Source organism: Mustelus asterias, chromosome 5 (genome assembly GCF_964213995.1).
Source record: "Mustelus asterias chromosome 5, sMusAst1.hap1.1, whole genome shotgun sequence".
NCBI classification, from domain to species: Eukaryota; Metazoa; Chordata; class Chondrichthyes; order Carcharhiniformes; family Triakidae; genus Mustelus; species Mustelus asterias.
The window spans coordinates 29,570,358-29,592,659 of record NC_135805.1 but is presented as its reverse complement, the minus strand read 5'-3'; the positions used below and the strand labels follow the sequence as shown (position 1 = coordinate 29,592,659).

The 22,302-nt window shown below is 44.4% G+C and overlaps 2 protein-coding genes across 11 annotated transcripts in view; one reads left to right on the top strand and one right to left on the bottom strand.

Moving 5' to 3' along the window:
• cdk19 (cyclin dependent kinase 19) overlaps positions 1-13,755 on the bottom strand; it is a 329,688-nt gene extending 315,933 nt beyond the window's left edge. For 7 of the 8 annotated variants that reach the window (XR_013497746.1, XR_013497744.1, XR_013497747.1 and 4 more), the window contains exon 1: positions 13,426-13,755. Coding sequence is in view for 4 of the 8 variants with exons in the window: in XM_078212346.1 (XP_078068472.1) it covers positions 13,426-13,553 (128 nt within the window). In the remaining 4 variants the exon portion in view is untranslated. The remainder of the gene's footprint in view (positions 1-13,425) is intronic. The other variant, XM_078212347.1, reaches the window with a different exon arrangement.
• A 691-nt stretch (positions 13,756-14,446) lies between these two features.
• amd1 (adenosylmethionine decarboxylase 1) overlaps positions 14,447-22,302 on the top strand; it is a 43,220-nt gene continuing 35,364 nt past the window's right edge. For 2 of the 3 annotated variants that reach the window (XR_013497749.1, XM_078212354.1), the window contains exon 1: positions 14,450-14,849. Coding sequence is in view for 2 of the 3 variants with exons in the window: in XM_078212354.1 (XP_078068480.1) it covers positions 14,743-14,849 (107 nt within the window). In the remaining variant the exon portion in view is untranslated. Of the gene's footprint in view, positions 14,850-22,302 lie in introns of all 3 variants that reach the window. The other variant, XM_078212355.1, reaches the window with a different exon arrangement.

Below are 22,302 nucleotides of genomic sequence, written 5' to 3'. Positions count from 1 at the left end.
GAGTGACTTGGAGGGGAACCTCAGGTGGTGGTGTCCCAGCTATCTTCTAGTCTTGTCTTTCAAGATGGTATTGGTCATGGATTTGGAAGGTGCTGGCTAAGGAGCCTTGCTGAGATCCTGCAATGCATCTTTTAGGTGATACACATGGTCACTGTTTGTCGATGGTGGAGGGATTGAACGTTTGTGGAAGGGGTAGCAATTAAGCAGGCTGCTTTGTCCCGGATGGTGTCAAGCTTATTGACTGTTGTTGGAGTTGTACTCATTCAGGCAAGTGGAGAGCATTCCATTACACTCCTGACCTGTGTCTTTTAGGTGGTGGGCAGGCGTTGAGGAGTCATGAGAGGAGTTACTCTAGCCTTTGATCTGCTCTGGTAGCCACGGTATTTATATGGCTAGTCCAGTTTGTTTCTGGTCAATGGTAACCTCCAGAGTGTTGACAGTGGGGGATTCAGTGATGGTTAGATCCTCTCTTGTTGGAGATGGTCATTGCCTGGCACTTATGTGGTGCAAATGTTACTTGCCACTTGTCAGCCCAAGCCTAGATATTGTCCAGGTCTTGCTGCATTTGGACATGGACTGCTTCAGTATCAATGGGGCGGCACAGTAGCACAGTGGTTAGCACTGCTGTTTCACAGCGCCAGGGACCCGGGTTTGATTCCCGGCTTGTGTCACTGTCTGTGTGGAGTTTGCATATTCTCCCCGTGTCTGCGTGGGTTTCCTCCGGGTGCTCCGGTTCCTCCCACATTCTGAAAGACGTGCTGGTCAGGTGCATTGACCCAAACAGGCGCCAGACTGTGGCGACTAAGGGAATTTCACAGTAACTTCATTGCAGTGTTAATGTAAGCTTTACTTGTGACTAATAAATAAATAAAGGAGTGGTGAATGATACTGAACATTATGCGGTCATCAGCAAACAACCCCACTTCTGACCTTATGATGGAATGAAGGTCAGTGATGAAGCAGCTGAAGATGGTTGGGCCTCGAACACCATCCTGAGGTGATGTCCTAGAGCTGAGATGATTGATCTCCAACCACCACAACCATTTTCCTTTGTGCTGGATATGACTCCAACCAGCAGAGGGTTTCTTCGATTCCCACTGGCTCCAGTTTTGCTGGGGCTCCTTGGTGCCCGTATTCGATCAAATGCTGCTTTGTTGTCAAGGGCAGTTAGTCTCACCTCACCTCCGACATTCAGCTTTTTTGTCCTTGTGTGAACAGAGGCTGTAATGAGGTCAGGAGCTGACTGACCCTGGCGGAACACAAACTGAGTGCCCATGAGCAGGTTATTGCTGAGTAAGTATTGCTTGATAGCACTGTCAATGACCCCTTCCATCACTTTACTAATGATTGAAAGTAGACTGATAGGGCAGTAATTGACTGGGTTGGATCTGTCATGTTTCTTGTGAACACAACATAACTGGGCAATTTTACCCATTGCTGGGTAGATGCCAGTATTGTAGGCCTACATGGCTGACTTTTAAATGGCCTCGCAAGCCACTCAATTGTATACATGATAGAAAATTTAACAAAGAATGAAATCAGACAGACCATCCAGCAATTATGCAGGCATTCAGCCCTGTTGACCCTGGAAAGTCCTCCTTATTAACATCCAGGGGCTTGTGAGAACTGTGCCACAGACAAGTCAAGCAACAATAATATTCATAGAATCATACCTTACAGAGACACTAGGTAGGATTTTCCACTTGCCCCATGGCATGTTTCATGGCAGTGGAGGCGTCCCACCATTGGCTGGTGGAAGGATCAGGGGTTTTCTGTTATATGCACCCCTGCCGTCAGGAAACCTGTGGTAGGGGTTTGCCATTGACAGCACCAGAAGGTCCCGCCACTGTCAAAGGGATTTCCTGTTGTATGCACCCCTGCTGCCCGCCTGGGAGACGCACGGGAGTAGTTTGCAATGGGGGAACCGGAAGATTCTGCAGGCAAAAATGGCTGGAACATTCCGGTCAATGTCCCATCATCACGATCCCTGAGTATGTCCTGTCCTGATGTGGAGATGCCGGCGTTGGACTGGGGTAAACACAGTAAGAGTTTTAAAGTAAAACCTGTTGGACTTTAACCTGGAGTTGCTAAAACTCTTACTATGTCCTGTCCCACAGGCAAGACACACCCACCAGAGTTGGCAGCACAGTGGGATAGTCAGGAGGGAGATTTATTGCAATGAATTTTTACTGGCTCTGGGCATCACTGGCCAGGCCAGCATTTATTGCCCATCCTTAATTGCCCTGAGTACATTGCTGTGGGTCTGGAATCACATGTAGGCCAGACCTGGTAAGGACAGCAGATTTCTTTCCTAAAGAACATTAGCGAACCATTGTTTTTACAACAATTGACAATGGTTTTGCGGTCATTATTAGATTTTTAATTCCAGATTTTTCATATTGAATACAAATTTCACCATCTGCCATGATCCAGATCATTCCCCTGGGTCTCTGGATTACTAGTTCAATGACAATACCACCACGCCACTGCCTCTCTAGTTGACTCTAAGCCCCATAGATCTCATGGCATCAAGTCAAAGATGGCCAACAAAACATGACAAAATACCTACCGCAGCCACCACAACCTCCCCCCGCCACCCAACGAGCTGATGAATAAGTACTCCTTCATGTTGAAATTGGAAGCAGCATTGAAGCAAAGACTCAGAATGTACTCTGGGTAGCACAATGTCCACCACCAAGAGTGGCTCGGTAACACCACTAGACTAAGCTAAAGAATTAAAAGGACATAGCTGCTAGACTTGGTCCATGGAAGATGGTAAGGGAACCAAGAGGAAAACCCACCTTGACCTTGTCCTCACTAATCTACCTGTCACAGATGCATCTTTCTGTAACATTATTGATAGCAGCGACCACCTTGTGGCGACAACATTCTATTTTCACATTGAGAATACTCTCCATCATGTTGGCACTACCACCTAAATGAGTTAGATTTTAGACAGATCTAATGAGGTGCTGTGTCAGGACAAAAATACAAAAGTCTGAGGTCACATACCAACCGACTCAAGAACAGCCTCTTCCCTGCTGCCATCAGACTTTTGAATGGATCTACCTTATATCAAGTTGATCTTTCTCTACACCCTAGCTATGACTGTAACACTACATTCTGCACCCTCTCCTTCTCTATGTATGGTATGCTTTGTTTGTATAGCATTTTAAATTTGTTCATGGGATATGGGCATTGCCCGTCCCTGAGGGCATTTATTGACCGCCCCTGAGGGCATTTAAGAATCAATCACATTGCTGTGGGTTTGGAGTCACATGTAGGCCAGACCAGGTAAGGATGGCAGACTTCCTTCCCTAAAGGACATTAATGAACCAGGTGGGTTTTTACGACAATCGGCAATGGTGTCATAGCCATCAATAGACTTTTAATTCCAGATCTTTATTGAATTCAAATTTCACCATCTGCCATGATGGGATTCGAACCCGGGTCCCCAAGAGCATTAACCTGGGTCTTTGGATTAATAGTCCAGTGACAATGCCACTACACCACTGTCTCCCCAGTTTTCAGTGTATACTAATACATGTGACAATAACAAATCAAATCAAATTGAATGTCAAGAGACAATGATTGGTTTTCTCTTGTTGGAGATGGTCATTGCTTGGCACTAGTGTTGCACAAATGTTACTTGTCACTTGTCAACCGAAACCTGGATAATGTCCTGGTCTTGCTGCATTTGGGTCTGGAGTGCTTGAGTGTCTGAGGCGTCACGAATGGTGTTGAACATTGTGGGATCATCAGCAAACATCCCCACTTTTATCCTTATGATGGAAGGAAGGTAATTGTTGAAGAGCTGAGGATGTTTGTGCCTGGGACACTACCCTGAGGAACTCCTGCAGTGATGTCCTAGAGCTGAGATGACTGACCTCCACACCCATCTTCCTTTGTCCTGGTATGCCTCCATCCAGTGGAGAGCTTTTTCCAAATTCCTGTTGACCGCAATTTTGCTGGGGCTTCTTGATGCCACCCTCGTTCAAATGCAGTTTTGGTGTGAAGGGTGTGGAGTTCAGCTCCTTTTTCCATGTTTGGTGCAATGTTGTAATGAGGTCAGGAGTTGAGTGGTCCTGGAAGAACCCAAACTGAGGTTAGTGCTGAGGAAGTGCCACTTGATGGCAGTGTTGCTGGTCCCTTTCATCACTTTGCTGATGATCGAGAGTAGGCTGATATGCTGGGTTGGATTTGTCCTGCTTTTTGTTTGCAGGGCATATCTGGGCAATTTTCCACTTTGCTGGGTGGATGTCAGTGTCCTGTACTGGAACAGTTTGGCTAGGGGTGCAGCGATAGTGGAACACTTGGGCAAAAGTATTCATTGTATCATAATGGGTGGGATTTTCCAGCCGCGCTCGCCCTCAAGGCCAGAAAATCCCAACCGAGGTCAACAGGCCTTTGAATGGTCCGTGTCCCGCCCGCGACATTCCTGTGGCGGGCAGGACAGGAAAATTTTGCTCATAATGTTTAGACTAGTAATACAGATGATCAGGGGACAATGAGGAGAGGTTAATTGCAATGGGATGAGAAGACACCTAGCCAGGGTAAAATGGAATCGGAATCAAAGATTGACAGGAAAATCTTTAACAGAATAATGGATGATATTTAAGGAGGAGATGCTTCAGGCACAGGCTAGGTACATTCCAACAAGCAAGAAAGGTAGGAGGAGAATCAAAGCCAGACTTCTTGAATGAGGGAAAATGAGAATTTGATTAAACAATAAAAGGGTTGTATGATGCATGTCGGGTGAATTCTTCAATTGAGAATATGTTGAGAAGTGAGGAGCAAATAAACTGCCAAAGAGAATATAAGAATAAAATTGCAGTTAACGTAAGAGGGAACCCAAAAGCCTTCTACCAGCATGTAAATAGTAAATGGACACTGAAAGGTGGAGTGGTCTTGTTAGGAATGAAAAGAATGATATACGCTTTGAGACACTGGGCAATGCCAGAATACTTGATGAGTACTTTGTAACTGTATTTACTAAGGAAGAGGAATCTGACCAAATATCAGTAGAAGCAGAGATGTTAGGGATAATGGGTGGGATGAAAATAGAGAGGCAGGTGATAGTGGAAAGGCTGGCTATGCTTCGAGGGGATAGGATGCGTGGTCTGGATGGTTTGCATCCCAGGCTGCTAAAGAAAGTGGGGAGACTTAGATAGCAAAAAGACTTGACAGTATTTTCCAAGCTTCCATACAAAAAGGGTAGGTGCCAGAGGATCTGAGGCAAATATGACACCTTTATGCAAGAAAGGGTTTAGAGACAATCCTAGTAAGGGCAGACTAGTTTGTTTAACATCTGTGGTGGGTAGGGTTTTGGAAACAATGATCAGAAAAAATCCAACAGGCACTTGCAGAGCTCTGAGTTAATTAAGGAGACCCAGTACAAATTTGTAAAGGGAAGATCATGCTCGACTAATCTAATTGATATTTCTTGCTGAAGTAACAGAGAAGATTGATGAAGGGAGTGCAGTGGATGTTGTATCTGGATCTTAAGAAAGCATTTGACAAAGGATCACATGAAAGGCTAGTTTACAAAATTGTGGCTTATCGAATAGGAGGGTCAGTGTCAACTTGGATTTAAAAAACTTGCCTTACCAACAGAAAACAGTGAATCATAGTAAATGACTATTTCCAGACTGGAGGATGGTAGACATTTGGTGTTCCCCAAGGATCAGTGCTAGGACCATTTTATATATGTTATATATTATATAGATATTGGAATACAGAGTAAAATTTCATAATGTGTTAATGATAATAAACTTAAAGTGTGGTAAATAGTGAGGGTGATATTAATCGCCTATGAAAGGACATAGATAAAATAGAATGGGCAAACAAGTGGCAGATGGAATTTAATACAGAGAGGTGTTAAGTGATGCATTTAGCCGAAGGGATAGGGAAAGGTAATATAGACTCAACATGCATGTGCACAGGTGCAGGACAAATTAAAAGAGTATTTAGCAAAGCATTTGGGATCTTGTGCTTCACAGAGGTACAAAAGCAGAGGAGGTTATGCTGAATCTTAATAAAGCTCTGGTTAGGCCACAACTAGAGTACTACATCCAGTTCTGGTTGCCACATTAGGGTCCTTGAAAGGTTGCTTTAGCTTTAGCTACAATGTTATGTCAGGAAAGCTGGGGTTGCTCTTCTTGGAGCAAAGGGAATTGAAGGAAATGTGACAGAGGTGTACAAACATACATACACATGAACATACAAATTCAGAGCAAGAGTAGGCCACTTGGCCCTTTGAGCCTGCTCCACCATTCAATAAGATCAGGCTGACCTGATAGTAACCTCAAATCCACATTCCTGCCCACTCCGGATAACCTTGCTAATCACAAATCTATCCCACTGCCTTTTGAGGAAAAGAGTTCCTGAGACTCACAATCCCGAGAGAAAACATTTCTCTTCATCTTTGCCTTAAATGAGCAACCCCTTATTTTTAAACTGTGATCCCGGTTCTAGGTTCTCTGACAAGACATCCCCTCCACATCCACCCTGTCAAGACCCTTTAAGAGCTTGTATGTTTCAATCAAGTTGCCTCTTACTCTTCTAAACTTTGGTGAATACAAACCTAACATGTCCAACCTTTCATCATAACGCAACCCATCTTTTCCAGGTATTTGTCTAGTAAACCTTCTCTGAACTGTTAACGCATGTACATCTTTCCTTAAATAAGGAGGCCAATACCGTATACATTACTCCAGATGTGGTCTCACAAGTACAACTGAAGCATAACATCCCTTACTTGGTAATCGATTCTCCGCACAATAAACAATAACATTCTATTCGCCTTCCTAATTATTTGGTGTACCTGCATACCTGCCTTCTGTGATTCATGCATTAGAATACCTCGATTACAAGAGTATGACAAGTTTGGATAAGGTGGACAAAGAAAAACTGTTCCTATTAGCTGATGGTACAAGGCGGAAGGGGCACAGATCTATAGGTTTGAGCAAGAGATGCAGGAGGATAGGAGGAAGAATTTTTTCCACAGTGAGTGCTAATGGCTTGAAACTTGATGCCCTTGAGCAAGGTGGAAGCAGCAATGATTAATGATTTCAGAAGGAAACTGGATGGCACTTGAAGAAAATAAATATGCAGGGATCCAGGGATAGAGCAGGGTAGTAGGACTGACTGAATTGTTCAGGAGAACTGGCATTGACACAATTGCCTCTTTCGATGCCATAAATGACTCTATGACGCTAAGTAAATAACATGCCCTGTCCCTCAAAAGAAATTATCATGACCATAAATGAACATCGGTATTTTGCACCCCAATTTCCAACATTTTCCTCTACGGTCTTTGTTTCAAAAGTTGTTTCGCAAAGTATTCCTCATGAAAAACATTCAAGAAAAGATATGCACCCAAGTTTTTCCTCCTCCCCTTTGAAGGCATAGGTTTTGTTTTGGGTCTTTAGATGACCCTACAAGTGCTATAAATATCACTCCTGCGCTGGTTTATTGTTCTTGTCCACTTCCTGGCACTTGCTAACTCATTTGAGGAGCTAGCTGAAATAAATGCCTCCTGCTAAATCCTACTGCTGGCCATTCCAGGATCGATGATGTAGATTTGCCGATGTTGGACTCGGGTAAGCACAGTAAGAAGTCTCACAACACCAGGTTAAAGTCCAACAGGTTTATTTATGCTACCAATTTTTGGTAGCTTATGCTACCAAATAAACCTGTTGGACTTTAACCTGGTGTTGTGAGACTTCTTACCATTCCAGGATCATCATGGGAGCAGACCATCAGCCATCATTGATATTAGGCTTCACATGCCTCAATGTTTCCCCTAGCCTGCACAACCCTGAAAACTGAAATCCCAGGTCTCATAATGAAGTATCTGCACTTTGGACAGCCATCCTTGAGAGCTCACGGAATTGTCACTCACTCTATGGCGCAGTGCAAATTTCTGCATCCTTTATGTGTTGATACAGATACCAGAACTACACTACACTTTTTTTATGATCTCTGAATTTAATGCAGGATGCTTCACACAAGATGCTTCACGAAAAGCTTCTAGTCACTGATTAACTTCTTTCAGTGGGCTAATAATAAAATCCCTGACTCTTGCTCTGGAGGATCTATGTAGAAAACATGAATATCATGTCGCTTTCAGTGATGGTCATTTTGAAATGTTTGTAATATTATTTCAGATACTTTATGAATAAAGTATATATTTTCAAAAAAACTTCCTCTGGGGGAACATGCGAGACTGGTTTCTACCCTCCTGCTGCCGCCTCCATTTGCTTTCTCACTTGTGGTGTGTGCTCGGACTATGAGATCCCACCTGACCCTGTCTGAATTTCAGGTGAATATATCTGAGCAGGTGTTTATGCTATCAGGAATGTGTGACACATGCTCATGGGATGGATAGGCTTTCTGCTAGTTTCTGATGTCAGCTACATCATCTTGGGAGATCCCTACACGAAGAAAAAAGGAACATATATTAGCATACATATGCACCCCAACTAGTCGCAGAAATGTTTCTTTGCTGTCATTAGAATCTTCTCAGATTGGCTCATCAATAGTCCTTGCTGTCTGCTTTTGGTTATGTAAAGCCTTTTGCTTTAAACCGTATAACCTATACAGCTGCTAACACTTGGAAAAGTGGAGAATGTCACCTCAGTCCAAATTCCATCTTGAATAAATGCATTGCAAAGTAACATGCAAGAAGCCACTGCATGAAAAATGTATAGAAGCATTTCTGAGTACCAGTCACAAGCTTTTGAAGAAACAAAATGGTCATGAAAAAGTGAAGATGTGAAAGATTGTGGCAATTCTTCTATGATTCTTTATTGATGCTGTACCAAAGGGTATAGTGATTATGGAACACATGTTGTAGCTAACTACTCACTCAGGCTTTTACTTTAGATGGGATGTTTAATTAAGGACCCACTTGTCTGCTCAGAGGCCCCATGCACCGCGGATATATGCTCTTCCACCTTCTTCTGTTGAAAAAAAGAAGCAAAAGTCTGAAAACATGCACCAACCAACTCAAGAACAAGGTGTCTCACAGCTTCAGGGACCCGGGTTCGATTCCCGGCTTGGGTCACTGTCTGTGTGGAGTCTGCATGTTCTCCCCGTGTCTCCGTGAGTTTCCTCCAGGTGCTCCGGTTTCCTCCCACAGTCCGAAAGACGTGCTGGTTAGGTGCATTGGCCATGCTAAATTCTCCCTCAGTGTACCCGAACAGGCGCCTGAGTGTGGTGACTCGGAGATTTTCACAGTAACTTCATTGCAGTGTCAAAGTAAACCTACTTGTGACATAAATAAATAAGAACAGCTTCTTCCCTGCTGCCATCAGACTTTTGAATGGTCCCATTGTATGTTAAACTGATCTTTCACTTCACCTTATCTATAACTGTAACAGATAAAGCTCGGCACAACATCGTGGGCCGAAGGGCCGAAGGGCCTGTTCTGTGCTGTACTGTTCTATGTTCTATGTTCTACTATATTTTGCACCCTATCCTTTTCCTTTTCCCCTATGTACTTTATAAATGGTATGTTTTACCTGTATAGTGCACAAGAAACAATACTTTTCACTGTATTCCAGTACATGTGACAATAATAAATCAAATATAATCGATTCCATCACACTATTTAAAGAAGAGAAGTGAATTCTCACAACCAGAGCGAACATTCCACCAGCCAACATCACCATAAGCAAATTATCTGACCAGCCATTCATTCAGTGTTCCTGAACTCATATGAACATACAAATTAGGGGCAGGCACGCCACAACTGCATTAATTGTAAAGTATTTTTCTAAGAATGTGATTAAACAGTGTGTAAAAAAGAAAAACATTGCAGATGCTGGAAATTTGAAGTGAATATACTAAATGCTAGAAATACTCAGCTCAGGCAGAATCTGTGGAAAGAAATCAAGGGCAGAATTATACAGATCCCAGCTGGTGGGTTAGTAAAATTCCCTGGTGGCGATCCCACCACCATCTCACTTTTGACCTTACTGCAATTTTATAGGGGCAGGTAAGGCCTAGGGCAGCCCAACCACCTCACTTCAATCTTTCCTGATCAGACAATTGCCCAAAGGTCTGTGTCACCCCCTACCTTCCTGGGTGCTCCCTCCCACTTGACCGTGCCAAAACCACACCCCTCCCCCCAACCTTGTCCCTCCCTTCTTCCCTCCCCACTGAGACCCCGTACATACCTGGTCCCATGGGCTCTGGCACTTAGAATCTGGAGACTCCGTATAGTCCCAAAGTGGCCACCATTCCCAGACCGCTGCTGGACTATACACAGGCAGCGGAGCTTTGGATGGCTTCAGGTTTGCAGTGGGTAGAAGGTGAAAGACCAGCCAGGAGTGGATTGGAATAGTTGAGCATAGAGACAATAAAGGCACGGATGAGGGTTTCAGCAGCCAATGAGTTGAGACTGGGACGAAGTTGAGTGATAATGCAGAGGCGGCATGGTAGCAGTGGTTAGCACTGCTCCTTCACAGCAAGAAGTCTCACAACATCAGGTCAAAGTCCAACAGGTTTATTTGGCAGCACAAGCTTTCGGAGACACTGCCCCTTCATCAGGTGAGTGGTGTGTTCACAAACAGGGCATATAAAGACACAAACTCAATTTAGAAGATAATGGTTGGAATGCGAGTCTTTACAGGTAATCAAGTCTTAAAGGTACAGACAATGTGAGTGGAGAGAGGGCCAAGCACAAGTTTAACAAGTGTGTATTGTGTCCAGCCAGGACAGTTAGTGAGATTTTGCAAGTCTAGGCAAGTCGTGGGGGTTACAGATAGTGTCCGCACACATGAGGCTGTCCTCATGTGTGCGGAACTTGACTATCAGTTTCTGCTCAACGATTCTGCGTTGTCGTGTGTCTTGAAGGCCGCCTTGGAGAACGCTTACCCGAAGATCAGAGGCTGAATGCCCGTGACTGCTGAAGTGCTCCCCGACTGGAAGGGAACACTCCTGCCTGGTGATTGTCGAGCAGTGTTCGTTCATCTGTTCGTAGCGTCTGCATGGTCTCCCCAATGTACCATGCCTCGGGACATCCTTGCCTGCAGCGTATCAAGTAGACAATGTTGGCCGAGTCGCAAGGGTATGTACCGTATACTGGTGGATGGTGTTCTCACGTGAGATGATGGCATCCGTGTCGATGATCCGGCACATCTTGCAGAGGTTGCTGTGGCAGGGTTGTGTGGTGTTGTGGTCACCGTTCTCCTGAAGGCTGGGTAGTTTGCTGCGGACAATGGTCTGTTTGAGGTTGTGCGGTTGTTTGAAGGCAAGAGTGGGGGTGTGGGGATGGCCTTGGCAAGACATTCGTCTTCATCGATGACATGTTGAAGGTTCCAGAGAAGATGTCATAGCTTCTCCACTCCGGGGAAGTACTGGACGATGAAGGGTACTCTGTCCGCCGTGTCCCGTATTTGTCTTTTGAGGAGGTCGGTGCGGTTTTTCGCTGTGGCACGTCAGAACTGTCAATCGATGAGTCGAGCGCCATATCCTGTTCTTGAGGGCATCTTTCAGCGTCTGGAGGTGTCTGTTGCAATCCTCCTCATCTGAGCAGATCCTGTGTATACGGAGTGCTTGTCCGTAGGGGATGGCTTCTTTAATGTGTTTAGGGTGGAAGCTGGAGAAGTGGAGCATCGTGACGTTATCTGTGGGCTTGCGGTACAGTGAAGTGCTGAGGTGACCGTCCTTAATGGAGATGCGTGTGTCCAAGAATGCAACCGATTCCGGAGAGTAGTCCATGGTGAGTCTGATGGTGGGATGGAACTTGTTGATGTCATCATATAATTGTTTCAATGATTCTCCACTTGTTTCTCCACTCACATTGTCTGTACCTTTAAGACTTGATTACCTGTAAAGACTCACATTCCAACCATTATCTTGTAAATTGAGTTTATATCTATATATGCCCTGTTTGTGAACACAACTCCCATTCACCTGATGAAGGGGCACTGCTCTGAAAGCTTGTACTGCCAAATAAACCTGTTGGACTTTAACCTGGCAGTGTGAGGCTTCTTACTGTGCTTACCCCAGTCCAACGCCGGCATCTCCACATCATGGCTTCACTGCGCCAGGGACCCAGGTTCGATTCCCGGCTTGGATCACTGTCTGTGGAGTTTGCACGTTCTCCCTGTGTCTGCGTGGGTTTCCTCTGGGTGCTCCGGTTTCCTCCCACATTCTGAAAGACGTGCTGGTTAGGTGCATTGACCCGAACAGGCGGCGGACTGTGGTAATTAGGGGAATTTCACAGTAACTTCATTGCAGTGTTAATGTAAGCCTGGGTTTCCTCCGGGTGCTCCGGTTTCCTCCCACAGTCCAAAAATGTGCGGGTTAGGTTGATTGGCCGTGCTAAAAATTGCCCTTAGTGTCCTGGAATGCGTAGGTTAGAGGGATTAGTGAGTAAATATGTAAGGATATGGGAGCAGGGCCTGGGTGGGATTGTGGTCGGTGCAGACTCGATGGGCCGAATGGCCTCTTTCTGTACTGTAGTGTTTCTATGTTTCTATGTTACCTGTGACTAATAAATAAACGTAAAAACTTTACATGGGAACCGGTGGTCTTAGAGGTGGCACGAGTATGAGGTCAGAAGTTCATCTCAGAATCCAATGTGACACCAAGGTTGCGAACAAACTGACTTAATGTCAGTCTGTTGCCAGGAAGAGGGATGCAGTCTGTAGTTAGGCAACAAAATCATTCCCAAAATCCATCCAACTTCAAATGCCTTTGAGAAACCCCAGCTTTTAAAGAATAATTTTAATCATCTTATCTAACTTTTCCCTCTAATGCTCAGCATCCATTTCTCTGTGCCTGGGGACTTTAATTTACATTAGCAGCTACAGGAATGCAAATTGTTATTATAATTGCATGAAAATTAACTGCATGTCTCCATTGAGCAAAATATACATATTGTGCAGGATCTACTTTAGAAATAGATGAACGACTACTATTTACAAACTACTGTGTAATTTTGAAATATCTTAAATATTCATTAACACTGCAAAGAATTGGGGCATCTGATGTTTCCAAGTAATGCAAAGCGTGGAAAATAAACTTACATCTTAATTCAAAAAGATGATGCGCTCTTAAATGATGACAAGCATTGGTTTAAGTCAACAGCTGGCGACCAGCCCAGCAAAACATTGACAAAATAAACTCTAGAATAAAAGAAAACGCAGGAAGTGGAATGTTTTATGTCATGCCAACATTGCTATCAATAAAGGCATAGTTTCCAAAATAATTGCTATTCGGGTTGGCGGCCTTAGCTTGACATAGAGGGGCTACTACAAGGAGTTGTAAACACAAGGTGTGAGGATATATTTACAAACCAGAAACATCAACACTGCTCTGTGCAGCACGTGAATCGAGTAACAAAAAACACTCAGGTGAACGGGCAGCAATAACATCCCCACAGAAAATTGCTCGAAGGTATTAATTTCTTACCCATCTTTTCTTTTTGCTTTATAAACATGACCATAGGTACCACGACCCACTTTGCAACCTTCATATTCAAACAGATCTTCTACTTTCTCTCGCTCCGCTGCTAGTTTCGTTTTAAAATCGTAATCCATGGCTGTCACTCCATAAATACATAAATAATTTCCACGCTTTTTTTTTGCTGCTGGGTTGTGGATAAAAACGGGTTGGATTATTTAATCTGAGCACCGATCATTTCCTCATTTCGTGTGTGTGTGTGTTTTTTTTGGTCTCTTCCAAACAACTTCGCCCGGCGACATTTAACCGTGGGTTTGTTGTGTTGACGTTAGCAGCAGCAGCAGACAATGGCGGCCCGCGGGGCATGCCGGGATCTGTAGTCCCCGGAACCCAAGCTGCCCCATTCTCGGCGCGGCTGCGCCGTGAGAGCCGGGACTACATCTCCCGTCGCGCATCGCGGCGGACGGACTGACCGTTTTCGGCATCCAAAAGTGGGGACTCGAAGGAGAGAGAGGGAGGAGGATAGAGGACGTTTTCTATCAAAGCATTAACAAATTTAAAGCAAAAACCGAGATAAAATATTCGAATAGTCACGAAAGCATTCTTTTATGTCCAAATTTTACTCATTGGTGAGGTATTATTGCATTCCCGCCTTCTCCCAATACAGTCCGAAAAACATTTGATTGACGGCGAAGGAAGCCAATCGCGTTAGGACTTTGCGCGGAAAAATAATTAAAATCGGGTCCAAGTCCTTTACTTTTTCAGGGAAGAAGAGAGAAGAAAAGAGATGGTGGTGCTTTTTATTTCCTTTGTTGGTGATTCAGTTTATTTTTCAATTCGAAACTTGCTTCGCGCGCGCCCTTCGCCAACGGTTTCTCCCCCGGGGCTCGAGGCGGCTGAGCGCGCGGGACGTTCCATTCGGCCGGTGACGCCACAGACGTTCCATTGTGTCGAGGGGTGGAACGGAGCGGCGAAGGGATGGGGGCGGGGCGCGGCGGAGGTTATAAAAGGGCCGGACGGCGTTCGGCGCGCTGCTAGTCACAGTATGGCCGGCGACATTAGCTAGCGGTCGCTTCAAGCAATTCTCTGTGAAAAGGGATTGGATTGGGGGCAACATATTATTAACAAAAAAAAAGCAAATAAATAATAATTAAAAGAAAACAAAATCGGACTGCTTAAGAACCCACCAAAACAAAGCAATTGAAACTAACTTATTCTTAATTAAGCTTTTACCAGAAAAAGAGGGGGGGGGGGAAAGTTTTTTTTCGGGAGGAGGAGGAGGGGGGAAAAGTTTTTTTTCCCCTCTTTTTTTTCGTTTGTTTCACGATGGAAAACGGTGCACACTTTTTCGAAGGGACCGAGAAGCTGTTGGAGGTGTGGTTTTCTCGGCAGGATTTGTGCACGGGATCGGGAGACCTCCGGACCATTCCAAGGTAAAGGCATCAGGGTCCCAGCTTGGGAGGGAGGGGAGGGGGATTAATATTATCAGGGGTCCAGTGTGGGAAGAGAGGGGGATTAATATCAAGGGCCCAATGTGGGAAGGGAGAGGGATTAATATCAAGGGCCCAATGTGGGAAGGGAGAGGGATTAATATCAGGGGCCCAGTGTGGGAAGGGAGAGGGGTTAATATCAGGAGCCCAGCTTGGGTGGGAGGTCAATATATCAGGGGCCGTGGGAGGTTAATATCAGGGCCCAGTTCGGGGGAGCAGGGTTACTATATCAGGGACCCAGTGTGTGTGTGGGGTTGCTATATCAGGGGGCCCTGTGTGTGGATGGGTTATATCATATTAGGGGTTAAGTATATGGGAGGGGGTTAATATATCAGAGGCTCTGTGGATGGTGGGTTAATGTGTCAAGACGGGGCAAGTGGAGGTTGTTAATATATCGGGCTAAAGTATTATTACAATATTAGGAGCCTTGTGTGGGTGGGGGGTTAAAATATATCAGGAGCCCAACCTGTGGGGATTTATTAATGTAAAGTATCAATATAATAGGATCCCAGTGTGTGGGGGAAGGGGGTTATTGATATATCAGTAATCCAGTATGTGGGGATTTAATATATCAGGAATCCAGTGTGTGATGGGGGATATTATGTCAGGAGCACAGTTTTTGTATCGGGTGTATTCATATACCAGGGAGTTTTTAACATAATATTGGGGGGTGGGGTAGACAGAGGTAGCTATTTAATATAAGGAAATGCAGTGCGATTCATTAACAGCAAGGCCACTATTTCACGTGGAAATTTTATATTACGAGCCATGCCCCTACCAGTGAAGGGAGACTGTAACCCCACCCACCCCCACAAGGCAGTAATAAGAAATGCGCCACCAATACATGGGGGCTGTGAGGTTTTATTTTTGCAGTCGCGTCCCTTTGGAATTTCCATATCTAAGCGAGTGTGTCATTAGGCGTTTGTACTGTTTAAGTAAATGTTGGTGTGTAAGTAAGGGAGGTTATTACCATTGTGTAATTTGAATGGAGGTGCAGACTCACCACCTGTTCCCGGCCAAGCTGCCTCATGGCGGGACTCGGCCAATTTAGGCCCGAATTTTGACGCTGTCGCCAGCCTGAATTAAAGGTCCGTGCTTGCACGGTAGTATTTTACTATCCAGTAGTTTGATTTCTTTAAAACTGCTGGTAAGGAGATGTGGGCGTGCGTGTATGTGATCAACAGGTCACCTTTAAAGCCCAGCTCTGGATCATTCTGACAAAATTTGGGCCTGGAATCCGGTCCCACGCCCATTCCGCAACTCTAGTTAGTTTTTACTGGTTTAAAAGTAACATTTCAACCCTTGGCCCGACCCCCTTGTCGGTGTGTGTCAGGGAGGGGAGTGGGGGCGAACTGTGCCCATCACTTTCACATTTTCAAATGAGTCTCTGCTCCAAATACAAAGATTAATTTGTGGGGTTGTGTATGAGTTGGCGAAATCTGCTCCACGTGTGTACAGGATTTTTGTGTTTGTGTATCGGTGGGAAGATTGTAATTTTAATACCAGTTAGTTAGCAGTGCCTGTGTCCTACCCAGCTTCACTCTGGACTTGTTGGAAGGCAGGTGAAAATAGACGGGGATTGTTTGGTGAAAGTAGAATTGATGGACTGTTTGGAGGTGACAAACGGTTTTTTCATAAACAATTTATACACAAACTTTTAACTGGGGGGGGCTGCCTCCATGTTACAATGAGAAGGGGTTTTATCTCCACCTTTAAACTGACCTATTTGAAAAGTCCATGTCTGACAAGAGGCAGAGGTTCCCAAACAATCCTCGCTGCTGCTTCCCAATCCAATGCCCCTTGAATCTCCTCGGTGTTTGCAGTTTGGGGGAATCTGGCCATTCATTATCCAGAGGTATTGGCTTTCGGCAGCTTTTTTTTTTGGCGGGCACATCACGTGTTTCGCCCCTTTTCAGCCGCAACCCTCTATTTCAGGAATGTGGTATTTGCGCCTTTTCCAGTCAGAGGGCAACCACTGCCCGCTCTCCGGGAATAAAAAAAACAATACTGCATCTTTAGAGAGCAGGCGGTGGGAAATGAGGCAGCAGATGTTGCCCGGGTTTGGGAATCTCTCCCCTCCCACGCTTCTACGTCTATGTGTGTGTGTATATATATATATATAGAGAGAGAGAGAGATTACACTCGATTAACCTTTCCCGCAGTGCTGAGTTCTTGCAGTCATTCCACAGCTATGGATGGCGCCCTCAGCACTGGGTTTGCCTTGAGATCTCCATCAAAACGTGTTGTCACCAATTAATTATTCGCTTCCTGCGGTTTACATACTGTAGGCAGAAGCAGGAAGATGAAATTTGAGACGGGATTGCTGGGAGGGGAGGTGGGGGTGATGAATGCTTGGAGGACAAGTTGGCAGATTTTAAAATGGACGCATTCTCGAGATTGTAATTTGAATGTACCAAAGGTCGATTCGGTATAAATATGGCACCAAAAAGAGTTCAGTGAAGTATGAGGTAAAACGTCTTTTTGCTGTACAGTCACTGGTTCTTTAAAGCTTAAATTTTAGAAGTTTGCACCATTGGCTGGTCACCTGTTTTTTAAATGTTTGGTGCTTATGCGTTGCATTTGGAAGCAATGAATCCCAAATGAAAGAAATAGCGTGTTTATACAACACCTTTCACCACAAAAGTACATCAAGGCTAATAGTTAAGATTTGAAAAAGACTTGCGTAATACAGAAACGTCATTTTTTTACATAGCGAGACTCCAGGGACAATGAAATGTTTCTGTGATGTAGTTTGGAAGATAATCATTGAAACACCTGTATTTGTGTTGTTTTCCACAATCGCCCTTGGCTGTGCCTTCAGTTGCATAGGATTCAAGCTCTGGAATTCCCTCCCTACACCTCATCACCTTGTTTTCCTCTTCGACCCTCCTTAAAACCTACATCTGTTCAAGCTTTTGATTATTGAACCTGATATTTTTGTGGTATGGTGTCATGTTTTGTTTTATAGTCCTCCTGTGAACACCTTGGGGTGCTTCATTAACATTTTTAAAAAGTATATTCGCTGTTGTAATGTAGGAAACACAAAACAATGTGATAGTGACCAGGTAATTTGGTTTTGTGGTGATGATTGAGGGGTAAATATTGACCAGGGCACATTAGATGACTTCCCACTTTTTCTTCAAAATAGTACCATGGGATCTTTTGTATCACCTGAGGGGGCAGATGGGCCTTGTCAGGAGATAGCACCTCTGACAAAGCTGTACTCCACCAATGCGGCACAGGAGTGCCTGTCTTGATTTATGTGCTCGAGTCTCGAGTGTGACTTAAACCCACAATCTTTTGAGCTTGAGACAAGAATGCTGCTAACTGGAACCACAGCTGACACCATTGGCTAAGTAGGAAAGGCAGGAGGAATCCTCCAGTGCTTTTTCAAAAACTGTACAACCATGCAGTTAAGTGGTAACTCGGGTTGATATCTCATCTGAAGTATAAAGAAAGGAGCCACAGAGGAATTGTAACAAATTCACTAGGTCCTAATGATAACTGACAAATTTCATCAGGCTGCTGTACTTGTTCAAAGCATGTATTTGGGTGGTTCCCTGATAGTTCTGAATAAATGCATGTTGCTGAGCTAGAGATCTCTTGCCAATTGTTGATGTAAAACATTGGGACTCAGCAATTCTTGTCTAAGAGGAGGAAAATAATCAGCAATTGACCCTGCTTCTGATTTCTGTTCAGTGACCTTGTACTGAGCAAAATGCAATTGTGCTCATTAGGTCATCTTTGTAGCCTCCGTTAGATCAGATATTAAAATATATCTGAGCAAGTTATTGGAAGAATGCTGATATCTTTGGACCAACGTTCCTGCATGAAAGTACCTTTTCCGAAAAGGTGAACATTTGGGAAAATTGGCTCTGCTTTGTTTGCTCATGCAGCAAGTATTTACCTTAAACCAGTGATTAACCAATCATTTGCTTTGCCACTGTGCACCACTGAGTTTTACTGGTTCTCTGCTGAGAATAGATTTTAGGATCTTCGTTAAATTTTCTTTCCTTATCTGTTCCATATAGCCCTGTGCCTAATTTCTCAAATGTTATTCGTTACTCCCTCTGCTCCACCATTGACAGCTCAGCTTTCATGGGAGAAGTCAATCTCTGTTCCAGCTTTCACAAGAGCAGGGAAACTATCCACAGGCCTGGCCAATTTTTATCTGTCAACATCACTAGAAACATTAGCTGTTCATTGTCATATTGCTCTTTTTGGGATTTTTCTGTGTACAAATTGGCTGCCACATTTCCTCCATTATGCCAGTGATTGCACTTCAAGAATACGTCATTGGTTGTAAAGCATGTTGGGATGTTATGAAGAGTGCTATATAAGTGCAAGTCCTTTTTACATTATTTAACAAAGCTAAGTCGAGGAAAATACCAACAAAATCCTTTGATTAATTGAGGAAGAACTCAATTCCTCGAGTTGCTAAGGCAGGTCCCTGGCCTGTGATCAGTCATCCATAACTCCACATGATCACACGTGACTATTGGAAAGTGAGTTTCTGCCAAATGTGCCCTTTTAATCAGCTTTGGTGACTCTTTAATGCCATTTCCTAGCAATTTATTTTCTGCCTATGGATTTTGTAGGCATAACTATATACCTTATCAGCTTTTTCATTCACATTATCTAGATCACCTTTTGTTTAAAAGAGGAGTGAGAGGTGTCTCAATTGCACAATGCTGCCTCATCTAAACCTGAGTTTTTCCAAAGTAATAACTTTTGGAATCTTCCCTGAAAACTGCAATGATTCATATCATTCTACTTGTCCTTGTATCAACCCCAAATCCTCTATACCTCTGCAAGAATTTAAATATGTTCAGTTTTGTATTCAAATGGTGTTAATACAAACTGGAACTTTGTTTGCTTATGCAAATATTGCTTGTTAAAGTGCACATGTTGCTGTTGCCCCCACATTCTTTCTATTTCACAGACTCTTCAGTGGATCATGGATTTTGGTGGGGAAAGGGTGGAAGGGAATAGGAGGGAAATAAAAAAATAGAAGCTGGTGTAAAGAGTAAGAAAGCTGGGCTGTCAGCAACACCTTCCATCACTCTGGTTGAATAATTGGCCAGGTTGGATTTGTCTGCATTTCGTAAACAGGACATACCTGGATAGTTATCCACATTGTTGGGTAGGTGCCAGTATTTGTAAACTGAACTGGAATAGCCTGTAATGCTAATGAAATGTTTTGTGATATTTCATGACATGAAAGGCTCTATATAAGTATATGCTGTTGTATGTCTGTGTGGAGATTGCAAGCAGCATGGTGACACCGTGGTTAGCACTGCTGCCTCACAGCAGTTTGTATCTGGCCTTGGGTGACTGTGCGGAACTTGCATGTTCTCCCTGTGTCTGTGTGGGTTTCCTCCCATAGTGCATAGGTTAGGTGGATTACTCATGGTAAATGTGCAGGGTGAAGGGGATAGTGTGAGGGCAGGGTGGGCCTGGGTAAGGTGTTCTTTCAGAGATTCAGTGCATGGACCAAAAGGCCTCAGGCACTCTGGAGCCTCTGGTAATATTGCTATCAGAGATAATCAGTGTTGCTCATACTTTGGCATTCATGCATTTCATATTGTGCCACCTTATTGATACTTTTTAGCAAAGTATACATATTGTGTATGCTTGGACGAAGGGTCACCCAGTGTTAGCTCTGTTCCCCCTCCTCATACTGTCAGACCTGAGGATTTCCAGCATTTTCTGATTTTGTTTCAGATTCCAGCATCTGCAGTAATTTGCTCCTATCTTATACATTGTCTCTTGACTCATACTAGCTAGTCTGATCTATTTGAATTAATAAACAACCATCTGCAATTGCTGATTTATATATTAAATACATGAGTTGGACTGCAAGTTGATCATTGTGGTAATTGGTACTAATTTAATGAATGCTTTGGTAGTTAGCCTAAATGACCTGTTTGTGTGACACCATTATTAATGGTGTAAGAATGCAAAACTAATGACACAACTTATTGGGCTGACATTTGTAGAGTAAGCCTGAGTTGAAATGATGAAACATTGAAGATTTTGATGATGTGGACCAGTGGTTTCTGTATTTCAGGGGAAGCCATTATTCATCGATAGAGTTATAGAGCAATATAGTGCGGAAACACGCCCTCCAGCCCAACTGGTCCATGCTGACCATGGTGCCCTCCCAGCTAGTCCCAAATGCTTTTTAAAAGTTGCTATGGTATCTGTCTCAATGACTTTATCTGGCAGCTCGTTCCATAAGAATTCTAAGTGCCGAATTTGCATGAAAACTGGAGTAACTACAGCTGGTATTTTTAGTGTAGTTTTCAAAATGAATCTCCCACACTGAGCACTGCAGAGTGCCCTAGCATGATTCACATTGAAAATCAGGGGGCAGGGCCTATTCCCGCTGGAGAGGCTGGCAGCATAGTGTTGAGCGGACCACTGCACGTTCACTGATTTTTCCACTCCAGTCCGCCCAGATCTGGCCTCCTTGGCAAAGCCAATCTTGGTGGGCAGTGCAAGGTGCTCCTTTGGGCATTGCCAGTTTGCTCCTTGGGCAGTACCAGGGGACCAGGCTGGCAATGCTCAGTGGGCACCCCCTTACCCCTCACGTTCTTGGGGCGGGGTGGGGTTGGTGTCTCCATGGCCTCTGTCTCCTCCAGCAAGGTCAGCCACCTGTCCCCCGTTAGTGGAGAGCAGGAGGGAACCACTCCTGGTGGAGGGGAGACGCTAGTGGGCCCAGAGACTTCAGTCCGGGCCTGCTAATGGAATGTAAATTGAGATTTAAATCAGCTTTGTGCCGATTTCCGGCGCGGCGCTAATGACTCAAAGAAAACTTGGAGCCAGAGACACCCGGAGGCCATGAAATCCAGCGGGGTCCTGCTAAACAGCTTCTGCTGATGTCTCCTGGCCCATTGTGCTGCTAGAGCAGTGCGAAGGACTGGGAGAATTCTTTGCTGGTTGACATTTAGAGCGTGTATTGTGTTAGTAAAGCCACTTGAATTCACTTTATTTAGCTTATGAGGATTTCAAATTATGAGAAGTAAAGTAAAGGTTTATTTATTAGTCACAAGTAAGGCTTACATTAACACTGCAATGAAGTTACTGTGAAATTTCCCTCGTCGCCACAGTCCAGCGCCTGTTTGGGTCAATGCACCTAACCAGCACATCTTTCAGAATGTGGGAGGCACCCGGAGGAAACCCACGCAGACACGGGGAGAATGAGTAGACTCCACGCAGACAGTGACCCAAGCTGGGAATCGAACCCGGGTCCCTGGTGCTGTGAAGCAGCAGTGCTAACCACTGTGCTACCGTGCCGGCCCTTTACTTTTCTCATTTGAAAACACACTCTTGCCATAATATGCTGTATATATTAAGGGTGGCACAGTGATTAGCATGCTGCCTCACAACTCCA